The sequence below is a fragment of the Lycium barbarum genome, chromosome 12 (genome assembly GCF_019175385.1).
Source record: "Lycium barbarum isolate Lr01 chromosome 12, ASM1917538v2, whole genome shotgun sequence".
Classification (NCBI taxonomy): Eukaryota; Viridiplantae; Streptophyta; class Magnoliopsida; order Solanales; family Solanaceae; genus Lycium; species Lycium barbarum.
In genome coordinates this window covers 65064301-65087662 of record NC_083348.1, presented here as the reverse complement: position 1 = coordinate 65087662, position 23362 = coordinate 65064301, and the positions used below count along the sequence as shown (strand labels likewise).

The following is a 23362-nucleotide window of genomic DNA, read 5'->3' as shown; positions in this document are numbered from 1 at the left end:
ACGCCAGAGGCCATCATGCTTTCCCCGTCAATAACTACGAACTACATACAAATCTCTAATCGGGGTCTAAAAAGAAAAGTCATAACCTACCTCGAAGGCCGAATAGGTGCCACGAACCTCAAGCTGGAGCCTTTCCTTTCTGAAGTGTTTCTGAAAGATCAAAGTCTATCAAATATAGAATTTATATTAAAATATGAATCCATAGATACCTGTATTGTTATGTTATAGTTTCGGACCTAAAAATGAACACAAAAAGGTAACCCTGAGCCCACAAGGGTAAAACTGATTTATTTCAAATTTGGCTTGCCCATAGCTTAATTAGTCTAAATCCAGAAAAACCATTCAAAAATCCATCATCTTGATCCTCAAATTCATGATTTACTATTTTCTAACTTTTGTGTTAAAAACCCTAATTTCTACAACCCAAACACGAATAAAAATAATAACCAACAAAAATAATAATGGGGAATCACCAAAATAAAGGTTAGATACTTACCCCCTAGTTGACAAGAGAACAACATGCGAAAATCACCTCAAATAAAGCTGTAGAACTCAAGATATGATGAAAATTTCAAATGGACGAAGTCTGAAATTTTATACATAGAGGTCTTTGCATTTGCGACCAACTTTACGCATTAGTGATCAGATTTCTTCGCATTTTAGACTAGAATGCCGCATTTGGGACCAGATATCCCTTTTGCAACCAAAAGTTCACATTTGCAAACTCACCAGAAACTAGCAACAGCTGTCCGCACTAAAGTGATCATGACTCCCTCATACGACATCGGAATTTGACGATTCAAGTTGCTACGGCTCACAAATTTCGATATGCGTCTATCCCAACAATCAAAACTCAATTCCAACATTTCCAACCAATGACTCGAAACACAGACGATCTCCTCGGAACCCGCATCATTCATCCTTACAAGTCATAAATCCCGAAATGCAACTACGGGAAGTGTAATTTGGAGAAAAAGGATAAACTGCAAACGACCAAATGGGTCGTTACACTAATTAACAGTATGGTATGCAAATAAAATAAATTTTGAGATCATACATGCACATTTACCCTCATAATTATAAAAATTAAATTGATAAATCATATGTGTCACGCCCCAATTTACTAAGTCGTGAAGGCATCAAGTCCCACTAAGTCGGTAAGCCATCCACAACCCAATTAGAAAAGTTCAACAAGGAAATTAATGCGGAAAGAAATCATACAAGTAATTTTAGAGTCTTAATAAGTCTGATAATAATAAAAACATGAAGACAGTGTTACAACCCCCAAAATCTGGTAAACTAGTACAAGAACTTACTAAAGAATTACAAGTCTGAGTTGCAACCCGAAATACTGTCTAGGAAGTAAAAGAAAGAAAGTAAAGGATAAAGGGAAAATCCGGTGCTACGGATCCTCATGTAGCTCACCCTGAACTCTGCAGATGGCCTCCTCAATAACCAGTGTAATCACGAGATCCACTGGCATTGGGCACAGAATTTGCACACAAAAAGGGTGCAACAAGTGTAGCGTGAGTACGGGAAAACAATGTGTACTCAGCAGCATCATAGACCGACTATAACGAAAATAGAGACGAGGGTTGGGATACGACTACTACTTCCACACTTAACCGCTACTATTCCACAATAATAATCGCAATAAGCATAATAATCTCAGGTTACAGGCCTAGGTAAAAAATTCTAAATCCTCAAGTCTGTCAAGTATCCAATGGAGCATTTAAGACAACTCCGACAACAATCCAAGTAAGTCATACAAACAAGGAACCAAAGAAATAACATGATATGAAAATGCTATGTAATGCAAGGCCTTTTCCATCACCCGGTACACACACGTTCAAATGCTATGAATCGTGACTCGTGGGGCACTCGCGAGCTCCATATACCAACCCAGAATCAATTTTCTTCGGGTTCCTAGCCTCTTTAGGATTTCCAAAACATCAAACTCAACCCGTAGGCTCACATTACCTGTCACTTAACCAATCTGGCTCATATCATCAGTATCACTCCGTCTAAAACCATTTTCCCTCGGATCTTGTACACGTATCCTCTAATGCCTATGACATACTATTTAAAGCATGAATATGACATGTGGTGACACCTAATTTTTGACCTCCCGTAAGTCATTTTAATCACTTGGGGTCTCTGGGTAATAATTGAATAAGCTGAATATCTCTCATGGTTTTAAATGATTTTTACTAAAAAAGCTGAATATTTTATTTAGAGAATAATAAATAATTTTAAAGATATTTGGTTGAATTATTCTTGTTTAATCATTTAAAATTATTTTGTTTAACATTTCTCTTTTTTATTTTCACCTCTGAAATTTGGATAACTTAAATATTTTAAGTAATTAATTATTTACCTTTTCTTTACTACTCCTGATTTTTACAAAAAATAAGTATAATCGCCCTTTAATTATTTAATTAGACTAGTTAATTAATTAAATAATAATTATTGCAAAATTCATCCCTTTTCATATATACTTTCGTTTTTTCTTGATTTTCCTTAGTCTCAATTAATTTAATTGTTCTTTCATTTAAAGGAATTAGCTTATATTTTTTAGAAATTAGCCTGTCGATATTTTATTTAAAATAATATGTTGTCTTAATTTTCTAAAAAAGGAATCTAGGCTAAGAGGCCACAATTAAAATGAATGTGTTGGACCAATTGAATTTCAGGCCCATCAACGACTTAACCATCATTTAAAAATCATTTCTCTTTTTTTATTTATTATTATTTATTACAAAATACATAGCAACCTATTTTTCCCCATGGTTTAAATTTTCTTTAATAGTAGTTTTAATTATAAACGGTTAATGACTAAATATATTCACCATGTAAACCAAGTATACACAACATATATGTGAGATATATGTGTGTACACTTAGTGTATACACAAAGAGGAGAGGCCCTTTTTATTCCCCAAGAAACGGTTGGACCGATTCTAAACCCAATAGGGGCTGACCCGACCCAAGTCAAATAATAGGGGGGTAACTACCTCTTTCACTTATCATTTTCAGAAAAAGAAAGGGCCAAACACCCCCTCCCTTTCTCTCTTTCCTCTTCCAGCTTAACCCTAGCGCCGCCTATGCTCTCTCTGCTCTCTCATCTCCAAAATCACAAACGTTCAGAGGTCTCAGACCTCAAAATCTTTTTGGGCATCCAAATGCATGCAAAATTAATGATCTAACGATTTCTCACTCAAAATCGCTCCAAACGGGGTATAAGTCGCTTTTAGCTTCGACCTTTCTTTTAATTTTTTATTCTATTACACGATTTCTGCATTTGTTTTTTGTTTTTGCTACTGTATTGTTGTATGTTGTTCGATTCTCATTGGTTGAGTACAAACGGGCCAGATCGAGTAGAACAATACTCAGATCTAGTCATGCGTTTTTTATTCTGGTCGATTTCAACCGTAGAACTTCATTTGCAAGGGTGATTTGAACGAAATTGGTTCGTCCCACATCGGTATTATTAGGTTTTTTCACAGCCTTGGGGTTCTATAAAATAGAACCCCAACCTTCATCACAAAACAGGTTTTCAAAATTAGACAAAATCAAAGAAAGCTAGAATTTTAAGTTAAAAACTTGAAATTTAAGCAAAGTATAATTTTTTAGACTCAAAAGAAAACCTCTTCGTTTGGTTTGAGTCCCTTAGTCAAAAATTTATTTACTTTTTCTCCTTTGTTGTGGTTGAGTTTGGGTTGGAAGCACAAGGAGCTTGTGAATCAATTCTTGACAAGGGCTGCATCGAAAAAAGGTAATACCCAACCCCTCTTTTATGTTCTTTGTCATTTGATAAGTTAGTTGTTAGTATGTATTGTTAAAAATGCTCTTGGTTGATGGCCTTGTAGTATAATTGTTGAGGCACTGTTTAGCAAGCTTTAGAGTAAATTCTTTACAAACATGATGCTTTACTTATGTGTACATGATTATCTGGTTTAAGGTGGGTGCCCTATCTCAATGTTATAACTCTGCAAAGGTGTTTGAGGTTGTTGGAATCTGGAAATGGCTTGTGTGATCTTGAATTTTGATAAGGGTCACAATACACTATTAATATGTATTTATTGAAACAAGAGGGTCTAGTTTAATCAGAAAATACCTAGGTTGTTGTAAGGTTGCTTAGGATATTAATTAGAAAGTCATTATGACATGTTTGTGGGATAAACATTGTAATATTTGCATCATGATATGATAATACCTGTCTCCAAAAAGAATTCATGACTTAAGTATTCTTAGTTATGTTTGAGGACCTCTTGATTTGCCTTATTAAACATACCTGAGACTGCCACCAGTTTGATTTGTGATATTTCCTTGTAAAGTAAGGCTGCTCTACTCCTATCTTATCATGCTTGAGTTGAAAATTCTTTTAAGACTGTGCCTAAAAGAGTGTGTGTGTGCAAATGTGTTGGGTCATCTATGGTTGGTGCTACCTTGCTGTACCAGTGACTTAGGTTGATCTTCTGTGTGATTTGTTCTTACTTCCTGTTAGCTGGTTAACTCTATGAATGTGCAATAATTGTATTGACCTTGGTAAATAAGATGAAAAGGGATAAGAGACACGGATAGATCAAGCATTTTTTTTCTTCACTAAGTAAGGAGCCACTTTTTTTTTTTCCTGAGAATCAGCTTGGCTTACTGTTTCATTTGTAAAATCAAGCTAAATTAAAACAAGTTTAACAGCCTAGTATGTGTTTTTCTTCTCCCTTGATGGGAGGTTGATGTGTTTGGAGCTTTATTGATCAGGTCTGACTAATGAAAGTGACCAGTTGCTATTGACAATATAAGTGCAGGGTTAGAGGAGTTGTTGAGTGGACTTAGTATCAGTAATTAATCACTACTAAAAAACAAAAGTTTGAATAGGCAAATCAGGGAAAGAATCATAATGAGAATAAGTCTAGGACGGTGTTGAAACAAGGCTGTGTGGAGCGAAGGAAAGGCTAGATTAACAATGAACCATTGGTTTGATAAAAAATCATTACCCTGTTATTTCAACCTGTTAAAACATGACTAAGGAAAAAGAAGGTGAGACTGCTTAGACTAGATTGAACCATGTGTAGGTTAAGGGGGATTATGTCTAGAGATTAGGTTAGCAAAGTGAGGGAGGGGGTTTAAGTCAATATTTTGCTAATTAACTAGCCTTTTAAAAATTAGATTAGAAACCTAAAGTGTCTGCCATGTGACATGTTCATGAAGAGTCACTTTGTTTCTTTGCACTTGTATGACAGTTTCAGAAATGTGCTTCATTTTCCAGTTAATGCACATCTTCCCTTTTCCTTTTGTTTTTCTACTTCTGTGAATCTTGTTATGTTTAAAAGCTTCAGGATCTGGCCCTTTAGAAAAATGGAGGAGTTTACTTAAAAAATATAAATGTTTGTTTCATGGCCATCTGGTAAATGGTAGTTTGAGTTCCCTTTGTGCTCCATTTAGAGACTCTGAATGTTGTCTTCTTAAAAAGAAAGTGACTGCCCCATATCCAAGATCAAATTGCCCATTTGGCTTGTGCTGATTAAAACATGAAATGCCTTGCATGAGTCTATTGGAACCTAACCAGCTTAAGATAAAAATGGGAATTGCCTACTGTCCACTACTTGAGTAAATTTATGTCCAGGCTTGATCTTTAATGCCCTGTCAAGATGTTTTGGTTGCCTCTATCTCCTGAATGTCTCTTATACACTTCCTATGGCCTACCTAGATGAGGCTTGTGATATGACATAACATTGTTAAATTCCTAGGCTGGTCTAGGGTAATTCTATGAAGTGACTTAAGAAATCTGTTGGTGACATTTGACTTATGTTGTGACCCTGCATAGAACTTGTTAGCTTCTAGTGTTGAAATGATCATGACTCTAACCTAAATGATCCTATCCATTTATACATCCTTGTAATTAACTTATTGAGACAATTGGCTATAAGAAAAGATTCTTTATAGCAAATAGCCTTTATAATTGGAAGGGGTTGAAGGTAAACTCAAACCACATGACCAGGAAGAGTCTTTTCAAAAAGAGGTGCTTTGAGAAGGGATCTAAAGAAAGGGTGATCATGACACTGTTGGATCCACCACATCTTCCCTTTGTATAAAAGGCATCATGGCATTTTCCTGAGCTATGGTGGTGCAGGTTGACTGAATATATCCTTCCAAAATCATGTAGACTTACTGCCAGGACCTAAAGGAATAAGTTGAATCAGACATGCATTGATAAGTGTTTAGTAAAGACTTACTGACGAACCAGTGAGCATGATGTACATAATCTAACTGAATACCAAGGGAAAAACTTTAAAAGAGAAAATAGGAAATTTGAATAATCAGGGGTTAAAATTGAAACAGAGTTATTAAGATTGTTGAAGATCATACAGTTTTCTTTTTAAAAGGAACACCACCCAAAGAGACATAAATGATTCCATGCATACCCCTTTATATTATAAGTGTAGATGCATATTCTTGCTCGGTGTCTTCATCTTTTGGTCCAACTGGGACCTGGAATTCACCCACCTATCTCCATGATTCATGTATCTCAAGCTTGACTTAAAGTTAGTCCCTCTTCTATGATGATATTTGTCTGCTCAGTCTATACTTGGCCTTGTAAACTGTGACTTAGGATATATCTCCTTATTTGCCAGGGTCTGTTGGGTTCTCTATACATGTGTAGTTTGTAACTAAATTTCATATTGATATTTGCTATTACTATACATTTATGTATAGAAACTGATAAGCTTACTTGGCATAAACCACTCTTAGCCTAAATACGATACATAGTGTGATGAATATGCTCTTGTCTCCTTGGTATGATTAAGTGGCAATCATGAATGTAGAGTGAAGTAGTATCTTTTCTTAAGAGTTATATCTGTACTCCATCCTGGGATGAAGGCTAAAGTTGTTCAGTGGTATTGGATCCTAGTTATACACTTGTGCTTGATTGTGGGTTGGCCAAACCTTCCCCCAGTGCCAGCCATGCCTAGGGTTCGATGAAACCCCTTGGATCTTGTGCGACACTGGGAACAAGGAGGGTGGAAACCACCCTAATACCACTCCAATACACTCTGCCCACACATCACTAAAATGCATCATGGGAAAAAATATCATGCTAGGACATCTTGGCTATGCCTATCTCAATGTTATCATTATATGTGTATATTTTCAGCGTATATTATGTGAATTTTCATAGGATTCAGTCTAACCTATTTCCTTTTATCCCCCCCCCCCCACCCCTCTTACTCATCGCATGGCCACTTGGGCTGGGGATACATCCTCCCTATTGGGCCTAAGGTCCAATAGGACAATTCTTTCGAATTCGGCCAAGTACGAGAAATAAAGGAAGCTAATATATGTCTATGAAGGCCCAACTATGGGTGAAAATGGTTAAGGAACTTGGTACACCCCAAGTTTTGTTTTATTCTTGTGATATGATATGTCTATCCTCATTTGTATTTGTAAAACTCACAACTCACAACATTATTGGAAACCAAATAGTTGGAACTAGACGTTTTAGGCAGACAGTACTTAAGCCGTTTAGCTGGACATTAGGCCCCTTTTGCGAATTTCCAAAAACCTATTTATTTTCTCACTTTCAAAAAGAATTCTAAAACTGAAAACAAAACATATGTTTTCCTAAAGAAACAACTTGGATTTGGAAACTCTGGCAGAGATTAGCACTTAAACGGTTTTTGTTATCAAAATTAGTCATCAAAATCTTCATTTAGCATTAAAAGGGACATGACTCTTTTCATAAATAAATCCAGATTGCAAAAAATATATAGCAATGAAAGGTTGATGCAAGAAAATAAAGACAAGATAGAAAGAAGACACAATTGATAAACAATTGGACAATAACTAGAAGAACTAGTCCTAGTTACCTTCCAAAAGGATCAAAGGCACCTATCTTATGCAACAATCCTCAAGAGAATAACAATCTCTTGCAAATTGAATGATCGAAACAAGGTTGTACAATTTGGAGTCCACCAAATCACAAGTCTCAACTAGAGAGAAAAAGTGTAATATTCATATATGTCAAGATAGGTTCTAAAATCAGAAATAGTTCTAAGTGTAGCTTATATAGGTAAAGTCTACACCTAGTCTTTAAAATAATAGCCACAAGTCGGTTTTTAAAATATGGCCTCACAGGGCTCCAAATCATTAGCCACACGCATGGGACTCCAAAGTGGGTCCATGGGCTAGTACAAATAAGTCCATAGGCTGCTTCCCCAGGCTAGGTAGTGTCCACGGCTCTTGAAACGCAAACTCCTTCTCTAAAGCTAGGTGAACACCATGAAGGACCATAGCCTGACTCCTAGTGAATGGCCGGGACGGCTGGAACATGTCTTGATCAGTTTGGACTGCATCATCCTCCCCTTCTTGGAAAGATTTCGTCCTCGAAATCGCCGTGTCTTCACCCTCGACTGCATCACCTGAAACATAAGGAACTAGGTCTGAAACATTGAAAGTGCTTGAAACATTATACTCACTTGGAAGATATCGTTAATCTTTTCCAACACTTTAAATGGTCCATCTCCCCGCGCGGACAGCTTTCCTTTTCTTTGGTTCGGGAATCTATCTTTCCTGAAATGCACCCAAACCCAGTCGCCCTTTTGTAACTCTAACTTCTTTCTTCCCTTGTTCGCCTTGGACGCCACCTTAGCATATGCCTTTTCCAGATTTTGTCTCACCTTAGCATGAAGTTTAAGCAATGAATCTACCCTGCTTGTACCTTCAACATTCAAAATAGCATCTCGAGACAAAGGGATTAAATCCAATGGAATCAAGGGGTTAAAACCATACACACACTCAAAAGGAGATTTCCCTATCATTCTATGCACCGTACGGTTATAAGCAAACTCAATGATGGGTAATTGATCAACCCAATTTCCTGATTTCCCTTTGTTCATCGTCCTAAGTAGAGCTCCCAAAGTACGATTCACAACTTCAGTTTGTCCATCCGTTTGAGGATGACAAGAAGTCGAAAACAACAACTTGGTGCCAAGTGCACCCCACAAACATCTCCAGAAATGACTCAAGAATTTCGTGTCCCTGTCACTAACAATGGTACGTGGCACGCCATGCAATTTCAACACATTAGCAATAAACAAAGAAGCAACATGCAGCGCATCATCACACTTTTTACACGGGATGAAATGAGCCATCTTAGAAAATCTATCCACAACAACATAGATACTATCATGACCAGCCCTAGAACGAGGTAAACCCATAACAAAATCCATAGATATATCAATCCACGGGCTAGTAGGAACTGGTAAAGGGGTATACAAACCATGAGGACTGGACCTAGACTTAGCTCGCTTACATTCCAAACAAGCACCACAAAATTGCATCACATCTCGCCTCATCTTAGGCCAAAAAAACTGCTCCTCAAGAATACCTAAGGTCTTATCCACCCCAAAATGACCCATCAAACCTCCACAATGTGCCTCACGAATCAGTAACTCCCTCCACGAGGACATGGGTATGCACACCCTCCCCTTCTTAAAAAGATAGTCATCATGCCACTGATATTTTTCTACCCGCTTCCCACTCACTAGATCCTCACGAATGCTCTTAAATTTAGGATCATGCTCATACATAGACTTTATGCTCTCAAATCCTAAAAGTCTAAAAGTCAAAGTGGTAGCTAGGGAAAACTTTCTAGATAAGGCATCGGCCACTACATTCTCTTTGCCTCTCTTGTAATGAATCACATAGGGAAAACCCTCCATGAACTCAACCCACTTAGCATGTCTCTTATTCAGCTTCTCTTGGCCTCTATGATGTTTCAAAGACTCATGGTCACTTCTAATCACAAACTCTTTCGGCCACAAGTAATGCTGCCAATGGGATAAAGCTCTCACTAAGGCGAACAACTCTTTATCATATGTCGAATAGTTCAAAGCTGCCCCCTTAAGTTTCTCACTGAAATAAGCTATAGGCTTCCCCTCTTGCATTAGTACTCCACCTATCCCGACCCCTGAAGCATCACACTCAATCTCAAAGGTCTTACTAAAGTCGGGTAGTTGTAACAATGGGGCAGAACTAAGCCTATGTCTCAACTCCTTAAATGCTCTCTCTTGGGACTTTTCCCAAACAAATGGTTGTTCTTTCTTTATCAACTCAGTCAAAGGCGCTGCTATGGTGCTAAAGTCTTTCACAAACCTCCTATAAAAACTAGCCAACCCGTGAAAACTTCTCACTTGAGTAACACTAGACGGGGTAGGCCAATCCCTAATAGCTTCTACTTTTGACTCATCGACTTCAACGCCACTAGCACTCACAACAAAACCAAGAAAAACAACACGCTCAACACAAAAGGCACACTTTTTCATATTAGCATACAATTTCTCTTTTCTGAAAACATCAAAGACTTGCCTTAAGTGATCAGCATGTTCATCCACAGTTTTACTATACACAAGAATGTCATCAAAATAAACCACAACAAACCTATTTATGAATGGTTTAAGCACATGATTCATCAATCTCATGAAAGTACTCGGTGCGTTAGAGAGGCCAAATGGCATCACTAACCATTCATAGAGACCAAACTTGGTCTTGAATGCGGTCTTCCATTCATCACCCGGTTTCATCCGGATTTGATGGTAGCCGGACCTAAGATCAATTTTGGAAAACCAACAAGAACCACTTAACTCATCTAACATGTCGTCTAACCTAGGAATAGGATGACGATACTTTACCGTGATCTTATTGACAGCTCTACAATCGACACACATTCTCCACGTTCCGTATTTCTTTGGCACAAGTATGACCGGAACGGCGCACAGACTCAAACTTTCCCGCACCAACCCCTTGCTTAAGAGCTTATCAACCTTCCTTTGGAGTTCCTTGGTGTCTTCCGGATTACACCTATAGGCTGGTTTGTTCGGAATTTGGGATCCGGGCACAAAATCTATTTGATGCTCAATTCCTCTCAAGGGAGGCAGTCCACTTGGCATCTCCTCGGGAAATACATCCACAAAATCCTGCAAAAGATTCTCAACAAAACTTGAAAATTGATTAGCATTAGACAAATCATCGCTATCACTCAAGAGAATACCTTTATGCACTAGGCAAATCATCATTTTGTTTTCATCGTTACCTTTAAAGTACTCTCCCGGTTGCATTGATGCACATACCTTTTCGTTACCCAGCGGTGGTGATGTGGACTTAGGATCAGTCACAATACTAGCCTTTCCTTTAACCGCTTCCTTCAACTTCTTCATCCGACGATAATCTTCTATCACTTGCTTTGGTGACAGAGGCTTGAGTATGAGACTCTTACCTTCACTTTGAACTGCATATGTGTTGGCTCGGCCATCATGAATTGCAGCTCTGTCATATTGCCACGGCCTTCCCAAAAGTAAATGGCATGCCTGCATTGGTACCACATCACATTTTACCTCATCTTGGTAAGCTCTTATCTTGAACTTAACCAAAACCTGCTTTGTAACTCGCAATTCACCACACTCATTGAGCCATTGTAATCGGTAGGGTCGGGAATGTTTCAATGTAGGCAGTTTCAATTGCTCAACCAAAGTTTGGCTAGCAAGATTAGCACAACTTCCTCCATCCACAATCAATGAACAAACCTTCCCCTTTACCCTACACCTAGCATGAAAAAAATTCTCCCTTTGCACATCTTCTTCATTTTCCAAGCTTATAGTGCTCAAATTTCTCCGCACCACAAGAAACATTTCGGGCAGATCATCCTCCTCTTCTCCTTCCGGTTTCTCAAGACCATGATCAAGTTCTTTTTCATTGCCATCTTCTGGTTCACTTTCTTGTTCATGAATAGTGCCATCATCAAGAATAAGCATGGTCCTCCGAGTAGGACACTCTTTGGCCATATGCCCATATCCCTTACATTTATGACATTGAATAGATGAAGCACTAGGAGAATTGAGTTGAGCTTTACCTCCGGAGTCCTTTGGTTCAGATTTGGTTGGATTCTTTTCAAGTGGCGTTTTAACATCATGGCTAGCACTCGAACTTGGACTCTTCAAATCCTGACCCCTACTCCACGAAGTAGTATTGGCACTTCCTCTCAATCTGAATGTCTTGTCCTCCTTGACCCCTTTTTCTGCCTCTATAGCCGCTTGGAACACCTCATCAAGAGTATAGTAAGTGAGTAACCTCAATTGAGATGAGATTTCTTGGTTCAACCCAGCTTTGAATCGGATGATAAGCTGCTCCTCGTCTTCTTCAAGATCAAGAGCCATTCTTGCTTTCTCAAACTCATCATAGAACTCTTCTATGGTCTTAGAACCCTGCTTCAATTCATAAATCCTTCGGAGCTGCTCTTGACGATGCTTGGCAGTGACATACTTAGCATCCATGACATGTTTCAATTGTCCCTAAGTAAGATGTTCCGGTAAACCATGTCTTCTCCGAACTCGCTTTTCTGATTCCCACCATGTAGAAGCATAGCCTTCAAAAGAGGCAATGGCATAAACCGTTTTCCGCTCCTCCAAAAGTTCATTTGTGTCAAATATTCTCTCAATCCGAATCTTCCAATCGATGTACTTGTCCGGAACACTAGTTCCTTTAAATGGTGGAATAGTGATCTTGACATTGTTAAGATTAGTATCCCTTCTACCTTGATTCCCTCGGACCAGATCCGGATAATCATCATGGTTGCCATAGTTATGCTCAAGATTTCTCCCAACATATGCTCCTCGACCTCCTCTTCCTCTATATCTCCTTTGGCCCCTTTGTTCTTGGGCTCTCCGAACATACTATTGATCAAACTCATCTTCGGCTTGTTCTAAGTCATAGACCTTAACATTTTCATCAACTTGGACCAAATTTCTCCTTGCCCTCATAGGAGGTACTTGAACTTGAATATGAGGATCCGGAAGTATGGGATTTTCAACTCTACGAACTTGAGGAATTCCCATAGCATGAGCATTACGGGCAGCTTCTTCCCTCATTCTTTGTCGACGGGCCACATCATTAAATTGCTCTGGTGGTATTGTACTAGAACTGGTGTCCCCTGGAACCAATGGTGCTCCCCCTTGTTCAAGGGCTTGCATCCTTGATTCCACTCCGTCTATCTTAGCCGTCAACTGAGTTGTCATGTTGTTCATTGCTACCACAAGGTCGGCTATAGTCACTCCTCCTTGTACCTCTGCAACAATTTCATCTCCTGCCATTGTACTTGCACAACAAAGCTTAAAGAAATGGGTTAAGGTTAGAAATCACCTTACTCACTCCCTTACTTTATTTGGGTGGCGCTCGGTTCCCTCAATAATGTAAAGGTTTGGTTCACTCAAACTTGTTGTAATTGGCTTTCTCGGAATTGACCAACTCCTTTTCGATCACTTCAGTAGACAAAAGAGGCTGCTACCTCTTTGGGATTAGAGTGAGTTTATGGGACTCTATAGTCGGACGACTCCTTTAAATGTGGCGCACTGAGTCAAACAATTCACTATGAATCAAAACGAGAAAAGTTTAAAAAGAATTAGCACGAAAGAAGTTATCGCTCAAGAACTAGTAAACTTTGAGTAGGTAATTACTCAATGAATACTAGCTAGAAGTTATGTCACAAAGAAAGGATTAAGAAGCTTCCCAACCCCCCTTAAAACGTGCAAGGCAGACCCCTAAGTCTTACTAATTAATATCCTTTGACCAACTTGTCTTGGAATTTAATTACTACAAGTTTCAATGTAGCTTCTCGTCTTCCCAACAGATGACTAGGGACTTGCACACTTGACTTCTCATTTTCCCAAGAGGTAATTACGAACTTGGACGTTCTTTTCTCAAGGTGACTGTTAGTCTTCCCAAGAATTGACTTGGGAACTTGTGTCAATTAATGGTTTGACTATTTGTTTGCGTGTACACCCTTTCACACACCCCAAACTGATTTTTTTTACTTCTTCTAATGAGTGCAGCCCCCTTCTCCACGTTTTGGAGGGGTTCAATGCACCAACTCCTTGGGAATTAACTCTTGACTAGTCCCTTTGACTTCCCAAATAGCTTTCACACTCCCTAACACCTTGAAAACTTAACTTATCACCAAAATTAGATCAAACAAAGTTAGTAAATCTGAAATTATCAAGAACACACATGAACATTCACAAAATATTTATGAACACTCAAGAACACAAGTATTCAAAACACTTCAAATGATATACCAAAATGACCATCTTGATGCCTAGTTTCCAAATATCACCATGGATCACCCAAGATACCTAAACTAATGGCACGATTGGAGACTTTAAAATAATAGTTCATGAACTTTTTCTTGAACATATGAACATCCAAGAACACATGTCTTCAAACACAAAACAAAATCAGATTCACCAACAGATCAAGAACACCCAAATACTCCAAGTAACACGAATTTCATCCAAAACAACAACTATCAAGAAGTTTAACCCTAAGAACACTAAGAAATTCGTCCAAAACATAATATATTTTTTTTTGGTTAAATAAAGTTTGATACAAAACAAGGACTAGATTTGTAGGGACAAATCTATGACTGGCTCTTGATACCAAATGATGCAAGAAAATAAAGACAAGATAGAAGAAGACACAATTGATAAACAATTGGACAATAACTAGAAGAACTAGTCCTAGTTACCTTCCAAAAGGATCAAAGGCACCTATCTTATGCAACAATCCTCAAGAGAATAACAATCTCTTGCAAATTGAATGATCGAAACAAGGTTGTACAATTTGGAGTCCACCAAATCACAAGTCTCAACTAGAGAGAAAAAGTGCAATATTCATATATGTCAAGATAGGTTCTAAAATCAGAAATAGTTCTAAGTGTAGCTTATATAGGTAAAGTCTACACCTAGTCTTTAAAATAATAGCCACAAGTCGGCTTTTAAAATATGGCCTCACAGGGCTCCAAATCATTAGCCACACGCATGGGACTCCAAAGTGGGTCCATGGGCTAGCACAAATAAGTCCATAGGCTGCTTCCCCAGGCTAGGTAGTGTCCACGGCTCTTGAAACGCAAACTCCTTCTCTAAAGGTAGGTGAACACCATGAAGGACCATAGCCTGACTCCTAGTGAATGGCCGGGACGACTAGAACATGTCTTGATCAGTTTGGACTGCATCAAAGGTTCTCGGTAGTCGGTATCATGGTAAACTCAAAAAACAAATCAAAGTGTATACTGTGCCTTGTTCTTGAGAAACTGGCATGATTTTGACAAGTCTCAAACCAACATAATTGAATTTTTGGGCCACGGCCCACTAAACTGTTATAAGACCAGATTTCAATTTTAAAGTTAGTCTTGAGCCCTTTTTTTGAAAACCAAAAGAAATAAGTTTTGGGCTAGAATCCGTCAACATTGCATCAAAAAATTCATTATCGTTCCCTTTTTTTTTATAAGATTTTAAGTCCAAAATATATAATAGGTAATTATCCTTCACCAATTCAACTTGTTTTCGCGGACCAATGCCGAATTAAAATAACCTCTTTCAAATATACTAAGACGTCCTTCAATAGAAGTAATAGGCAAGGGGTCTTAGCATAAGTATATGTTTAACCCGAACCTATGTGGAGCAAAGCATGAACTAAAAGCATATATATTTCATTTTTCCTCTTTGAAAAAGATCATTTATCCTCATATATAAGAGGAAATATATTTTATATACGATAGATTCAGCCTAAAAAATAGCCCCTATATAAGGGAACTACACTCAAATTTTTCAAGAAAAGAATTTGATATGCAAATAAAAAGACAAATTTTACGGGAATTAACACTAACTAAATAGTTCATGCAAATGCCCACACATTGGAACTCGAAGGTCAACCGTATAGTACGGATCCTTAATATTAGGGTGCCTAACACCTTCCCTAGGGGATCACCAGAACCCTTACCTAGAACTTTGGATTAAGAAGATTTTTCACGGCGAATGAATAAACCCTTCAAAACTGATTTTCCTAATTTTCTAAAAATTAGGTGGCGACTCTTTTAAAACAAAGTCCGAAAGAGCACCAACGATTTCGAAGAAGCTTTTTCCTAGCGCTAACCCCGCCCGCGAAAAATGCGAACCGTCACAACATGCCACTATCATAAGCAATCAAGCTAAGCAATAAAGACTCAATCTTTAGCTCAAACGAGTATTTAGGAGTGATGAGAACACATAATCACAATAAGACAGGTAATAGCATAGAAGCAATAAATAATGGACCTCATATCCCAATCACAGACACAAATCAATATATGTTATCAGCTAATGCCCAAAGCATGACATTCACCGGACTATACAATGGAAATTACATAAATACTCATTTCATGGCACCGATACGCGATACAAGTGCTCATCACCTCACAAGTATCGGGGCCCCCTTTAGATACCCCATAATCCCCTTTTATTAATTCAATTAGACCAACCACGGCGCTTTAGTGAAGGTCAGAAAGGCTCAACTTGTCTAAATTGAAGTCTAACGATCACAACACAATCTTGCCCTTATGTAGAGCCTCCGAACGATCTCAAACTGTCCAAATATGATATTTAGATAAGAATATGAGTTTATCGGTATCCATAAATCCATACAAAAGATTCGGGTCTAGAAAGTCAACCCAAAACTCCGCTCAAAACCCCGCACCAAACCCCAAAGGTCAAAACCGTAATTTTATTGCAAAATCAGGTTCAATATGGTCAAATTATTACTCTAGGGATTTATAAGAATTTAATGATACCCATAGTTCTATGTTTTAGTTCCGGACCTAAAAAGCCACTCAAAATAGAATTTTGTGCCTCGAAGGGTAAAATGGGAAATTTGTCCCAAACTTAGTCTACCCATAATCCATGGAATCTGGAGTCTAAAAATAAAAAAAGAACCAAATCCAACATCAAACTGATACTCAATTGAAGAAATTCCCAATTCCAACACAGGGTTCATAAACCCAAATCTCGTCATCCTAAATCATGATTTTTATGATAAAGTTTCTTAATAATCAAAGGTATAATGGTAAAAGTAGGATTACGAACTTACCCTTGAGAAGAATCTTGACAAACCCCTCCAAAAACTCTCCAAAACGAGGTCTCAAGCTCAAAATATGTGAATGAAATGTTCAAGTTCGAGATGGGGTTTTAAGTTTCTGCCCAGTCATCCCTTTAATCGCGATCGCGGTGCCCACTCATACGATCGCAGGACACCGAAAAATCTCTTTCTCGCTATCGTGGCCCAAGACATCGCGACCGCGATGACCAAACTAGCTGCAGCTCGCGATCGAGCCACGTGGCATCGCGATCGCGTAGGACACCAGAAACACTTGAAACCAAGAAAAATAACACGCTACGAACTCACTCACATACTCGAAATTCTCAAAAGAGGTCGTCTTGATCCGGTGTTGATCGTGGTCAACTCCAAATCCCATAAAATTAGATTTTCAACCAAATTCCTCGGGAACCGAACCAACCACTCAGCCAAGTCATAATCGATATTCCGGACCTAATGGAAGACGAAACTTTCAAAAAGACTCATTTGTCCCCGATGTTGACTTTGATCAACCAATTACTTAATTAAGGATTCCTAAAAACCTCATTTTCTTACCCAAATCTCATTCGAATGCCTCGGGAATCGCATCACCCATCCCCTCAAGTTAAATATACCCTAAAAAGATAGAAGAAAGGTTAATAGGGGTAAAACAGGAAAACAACCAAAACGACCTAATAGGTCGTTACAATATGGGGTGAAATCAACAAATAAATCACAAAGTTGAGTGAGAGAAGATTAAGCCTGTTTTAATGTAGTTCCCATCTCTCCAAACAGTGGCAAAACTGAACTACTTATGCCCGAAAAGTTGTGTCTTTTAACATTTTAAGATAACTATTCATAATTGTGGTACCATGGATCTCCTTGAGAAATGTACTCCAATTTTGGATTCCCTTTTGTACTTTCCAGAGATGTTATAGAAATCAGTGGGCATTTCTCTCTTTTATATGAAAATTTTGTGAAAGTTACATCTTCAATTCACCCTCTGCTTATTGCCAAGTATTGACCACAAGGATTCTTGGCATGCTTAAACACTACTAAAAAAAATAGTGAATTACGATCTTAAATTTCGACCTCGTGATGTCAAAAAAGTCAAATTTTTGACCTTAAGCCCAAGTCGATAAGAGCTTGGCCAAAAAAAAAAATCAACCTCATGAGGTCAAACATAGTATTTTTTTTATTTAAATATTATTTAATGTTTTCGATCTCATGAGGTTGAAAACATGAATGAGTATATAAAAATAATTTTTTATTTTAATTATTTCGACCTGTTGAGGTCGAAATTTAAAATATTATTTAATGTTTTCGACCACGTGAGGTCAAAAAATTAAATATTATTTAATATTTCGGGCACGTGAGGTCGAAAACTCGATGAATAATTAAAAAGCTTTTATTTTTAGAATGTTGACCTAATGAGGTCCAAATTTAGCAATAGTGTTGCCAGATTTTGACCTCATTAGGTCGAAATCCAAAATGCTGGGCAGAATTTGGACCTCATGAGGTCAAAATCTGGAAACAATATTGCTACATTTCAACCTCGTTTAGGTCAAAATTCTAATTTCTATGTATAATTTTGACCCCATGATGTCGAAAATTAGTAATATCTGGAAAAAAAAATCAAAATTTGGCTGCTTTTACAGTAGCCCACCTGCCAAACAAAACACAATACCAAAACCTGAACAACCAGCTCAAATAGCTACCATAATCCAACCAAAACAAACATAAACTATACGAGCAATTGGTTCTACATTCTACCACCAATTCAACCACTTCAACAATGCAACATAAACTATGCGACAACCACTTCAACCATGCATAAACTACATTCTACAACCAATTGGTTCAAAGTAGTTGCAACAATACATCAAATTCAACTTCAAAGTACTTCTTGTTCGAATTAAAACTACATTCAGACACTTAAACATCATAAACTTAAACAATATATACATATCCAACAAAAGTTAGAATTCAAAAGTATACAAATCAAAAAGGTCAACGTTGTGTGTTAGAGACGTGATCCGTATTTTCCCCACTAGACTGATCAACAAGAGCATGATCTACATTAGTACGTGACCTACGTTGTCTACCTTGGGAAGGTCAGGGGGTTGTGACCTATGAGAATCCCCGAGACATGGGGGAATTAGAAAAACTCCCGAATTAAGTAAGTTGTCTATTTGGGCCTTCATACCCAACATCCTGGCCTACGAGGCATTAAGTGTGCTTGTTAGTTGAGTAACATGCTGCTTCATTGCTAGGTAATCCTTAGGATCCACAGCCCCCTCATCACTAGAACCTATGCCTTATAGGCCGACGGGAAGTAAAGAAAGGCTCGATTAGCCGTGCCATAAGCTGTCCCATACCTTGTCGGCCGATCAATACTCTCCATCCACTGCTGCTCTATTATATCTGGGGTTACCAGCTGGCTGAGTGGCACGAAACTCCTCAAAGTGTTGTTGAAATTCGTTCTGAATTTGAAGGATACAATGTTAGTAGCTAAATTTAGAAAAAGAAAGTAGTTATTATTGTTAATTACTGACTTACAAAGGTTCGATCAGCCTGTGGCTCAACCCATTGGTCTGTACCATAGGCGTTCTTCATCTTCCTCGTGTGAGTGATCTTGAACGCCTCGTCTTGAGGTACTACTTGCCCCCTCTGGAGTTTCTGTAAACAAATTATTTGAGTTATTATTCATATAAAGTAAATAAATTTAGTATCTTTAAAATATGATAAAATGAAACATACCAACTTCTTCCTCACGCCAATCTGGCTCGTAGGCCCACCAGTGTGTAGCGATCCACCCTTCTTCGAGGCTTTGGCATTCTTCCCCTTTCTCACTTTGTTGCAAAAATCGTGGATCAGTCGTCCAGTAATGAAACAGGATCACCCAGTTATCCTCATGAAAAAATTTTAGATGGTGAATAAAAGAACTTATTTACAACCTTTGAAGGAAAATTCTATTTACAAATGCAATCTTAAACCAAGTTAATTGGAATTTCAGTTTCAATACAACAACAACAAGAAGTATCTTTAAACCAAATTAATTGCAATTTCAATTTCAATACAAAACAACATTCAATTTCAATTTACAATTGTAAAATATTAACAAATAGCTAAAAATGCAATGTTTAAACACAAATGCAATTTTTGAACCAAATTAATTGGAATTTCAATTTCAATGCTACAACAACAACATTCAATTTCAATTCAAAACCCTAAAATAAAGTTAAACCCTAAAAACTAATATTGAACAATAAATAAAGTTAAGAAATCTACTAATTTTTCGAACAGTTAAGCAATGTAATGCAACTAATAATTATAAAATGAGATTCTAAAATGAAAAACTCTCCCTTTTGGACTAAACAGGCGGCGGTGGAGGCAGGCAGCAGGGACGTCGGCCTTAAGTGCAGTGGCTGGCAGCGAGGTCAGCGATGGTGCGGGTGGGCGGGGACAGCGATGGTGTGTGTGTGTGTGTGTGTGTATATGTAGAGAGAGAGAGGGGTTGAGAGAAAAATGGGTTGAAAACCTGTCTTTGTTAAAAAATATCTTAAAATTTTTTAACTCATGAGCTCGAAAATTTTATGTCATGTTTGTACCTTTTTTACTAAAATTTTCGACCTCATGAGGTCGAAATTTTATTTTATTTTAAAATTATATTATGGATAAAATAATTTTTTTTCATTTATTATTTGCACTAGAAATAATTTCGACCTTATGAGGTCGTATTTTCCAATTAATTAAAGGACCTCATGAGGTCGAAATCCTAAAAAAATAAAAAATAAAAAAAATCTCGAGATTTCGACCTCATGAGGTCGAATTTTTTAGCTAGAAAAGTACAATTTTTTTAGTAGTGAAAGCATATACAGTAATGACCCAGTTAGTTTCCTCAGAGTGTGCAATATAAATAGGAGGCAAAATTTATTTGCAACTTTATCACCAACCAATTATACAACTTCGTCCTTTAATCATTTCTCTTTTGCAATATGATATGGAACAGAATATAATTTGACAACATTAACAATGACCAATATCACAAATTCAAGCACAGAAATGCTCGTGGTCGAGAAACTTTTCACACCGTTCGAATTTTCTTTCTCCACCGTTCTAACACAACATTTCCATTAAATTGTTATCTTTTTGTTTCGTTAATCAGATTTAATAAATGGCGAAATTTTTATATCTTCAAATCGAATATTACAAACAGATTTAGTAACGTCGGTGGAGTTTTTATATCTTCAAACCAAGTATTAAATCGGAGTAGAAAATCACGCAGATTGTTATCTCCAAACAGCAGAAGCAGAAAACCACAAAGGTTTTAGTCTCCAAAAAAAAAAACTTTTTATTTCTGAAAATATTACTTTTTTTAATCTCTGGAAGAAGTACTTTTATTTCTGAAAAATGTTACTTTCTTCTTTGTCAAAAGAGCAAAATTCTAGTAGATTAACAGAATATGGAATTAAGATTATTGTATTTTCGTATTCAGAAAAATAATCTAAAACAGAATCTGGAAAGAGATGAAACAATCTAAAACTGAATCTAGAAAGAAAGGAAAATAAATTTGAGTCCACTGAATTCACAGTGTGTCCTTAAGAAAATTATTTCCCTCAAATACCCGAGGTTATGGAATATATCTTCTCTGGATAGAACGAATTAATTCACCAGTATAGTGATACCTCAAACCCTGATCAACGGCGAACGTAACAGACCGCAGAAATCACACACAGAAAATATTTAAAGTGCAGAAAAGAAAGAAGAAGATGATCAGGATTTTTGTAAGTAAAATCTGATGAAAATGACTAAATATTTATAGCCAACAAAGTAAAAGAACGAAGAGAGGAGAAGCTTTTTCCATGAGCAGGTGTAAAGGAATATTTCCCATTCACACCTATTAGTAAAATCCTAACATTTCTCGATTTAATTGTGCATGTATCCTTTTGCAAGGGTCACTCCATTCTTCTCTGTGTCGTTCCATTTTTATGATCAGATGTCCTTGCATGAACTTCTTTTAATGTATACATTGCACACAATTGGTTGATAAGTTCGTGTTTTGCGTGGTAATAATAGTGGGCACCCTTTTCATATTTGAACATTGCATGGTTAATCTTTCAGCTACAGATTAGCTGTTTTATTCATTTAGCAAAGTAATATTGGTATAACCCTCGCTGGTGTCTCAATGTGGAAGGGAGAAAGTACAAATTTCTTTCTCAGTTATCTATGCAGGTCTAGCAAAAGATAAAACCTAATGGAAGATAAAAATCTATATAGGCAATACAAAGTAAATAATTTATAAGTTTTAGTCATGAAGTAACTATCCCACATTGTGGGATTCAATTGGGTATGTTGTTATTGTTGTAGTCATGAAGTAACTATGTTTATTTTAGGTCCAATGTTTGTTAATTAGGAGTCTTTTTAGTCTTGTCAGAGATTTCATATATCAATAGAAAGTGTAGAGAACTTTTTGTATTAGTGAGACTAACTTATTTTAAAATATTTAACTGATACGAGTTTAAATGAAACGGCATGAATAAGTTTAAATGAAACGGCATGAATAGTGATGATTCATATAGTTGTATGTTTTTTATACAATAGGAAAAGATAGAGGGATGAGTAGATGCGCAGTAGCTAGGGCCTAGGGTGCCTTATATATGGTGAATGAGACAAGTAATAGATTTGTAGCAGTTTTTTTGCTTGGGATCTAATAAAATACACCTTGAAGAAGTAGTAGAGTTGGACTTAATCTCAAAATGGCAACAGACATAAAAGAAGTGCAAGTGGTACAAAAGAGAGTTAGGGTTTCCAAAATTTTGATCTTTTTACCTCTGTTCTTTACATAAGAAAAAGGACCACCTGCATAGCTTTTCATAGTCATAGGTTGGCTTAATTGGAGAATATACTTTTCTATTGTAGAGATATTAGCAATACCAATACTTTTTTAGTTTAGGTTTTATGCACTGACAGTATAAAACATGTTTATACAATCAGGTCACGTGTTAAATAATTTCAGGTAAATATGTTAAAAAACACTAATTGTTAATTTGAGAAAAATGATAAATAACCTACTTTCATAGGTTAAAATTCAATAGTGTAAAAAAACTTTACGGTGAATATAACATAAAACGTTGCTACTCCCTCTGTCCGAATTTATGTGACACGGTTGGAATTTCGAGATTCAAACTTCTAAATTTGACCATATATCCGGAAATAGAAGCTTTAAGTTTCTAAAAATAAAATGTATATATTTGAAAACTAGGTCAAAATATTATAAATCTCAATAATTAACAACTTAAAATATTTAAAAGGCATATAAAACAGTTCTGGTCAAAGAAAAACTTGGTTGACTCTCGAACTGAAAGGTGTCACATAAATTGGGACGCGTGGAGTATTATTGTTAGTATAAGCTCAACAAAAGTTCA

At 37.0% G+C, this 23362-nt stretch overlaps 1 protein-coding gene across 1 annotated transcript; it reads right to left on the bottom strand.

Annotated features, from left to right (window-relative positions):
• Window positions 1–10913: 10913 nt before the first annotated feature.
• On the bottom strand, window positions 10914–12328 carry LOC132624354 (uncharacterized). Its single transcript, XM_060339147.1, has 2 exons — window positions 11092–12328; window positions 10914–10975 (listed from the first exon to the last, which is right to left on the bottom strand). Exons 1-2 carry the CDS (start codon window positions 12326–12328, stop codon window positions 10914–10916), a joined length of 1299 nt encoding a protein of 432 aa, XP_060195130.1.
• Window positions 12329–23362: the final 11034 nt, after the last annotated feature.

Coding starts and splice junctions, on each gene's coding strand:
- LOC132624354 (XM_060339147.1), bottom strand. CDS start 12,328: ATGGATGCTAAGTATGTCACTGCCAAGCATCGTCAAGAGCAGCTCCGA. Junction 10,976..11,091: donor ACCGGGAGAGTACTTTAAAG/GTAACGATGAAA, acceptor AATCTTTTGCAG/GATTTTGTGGATGTATTTCC.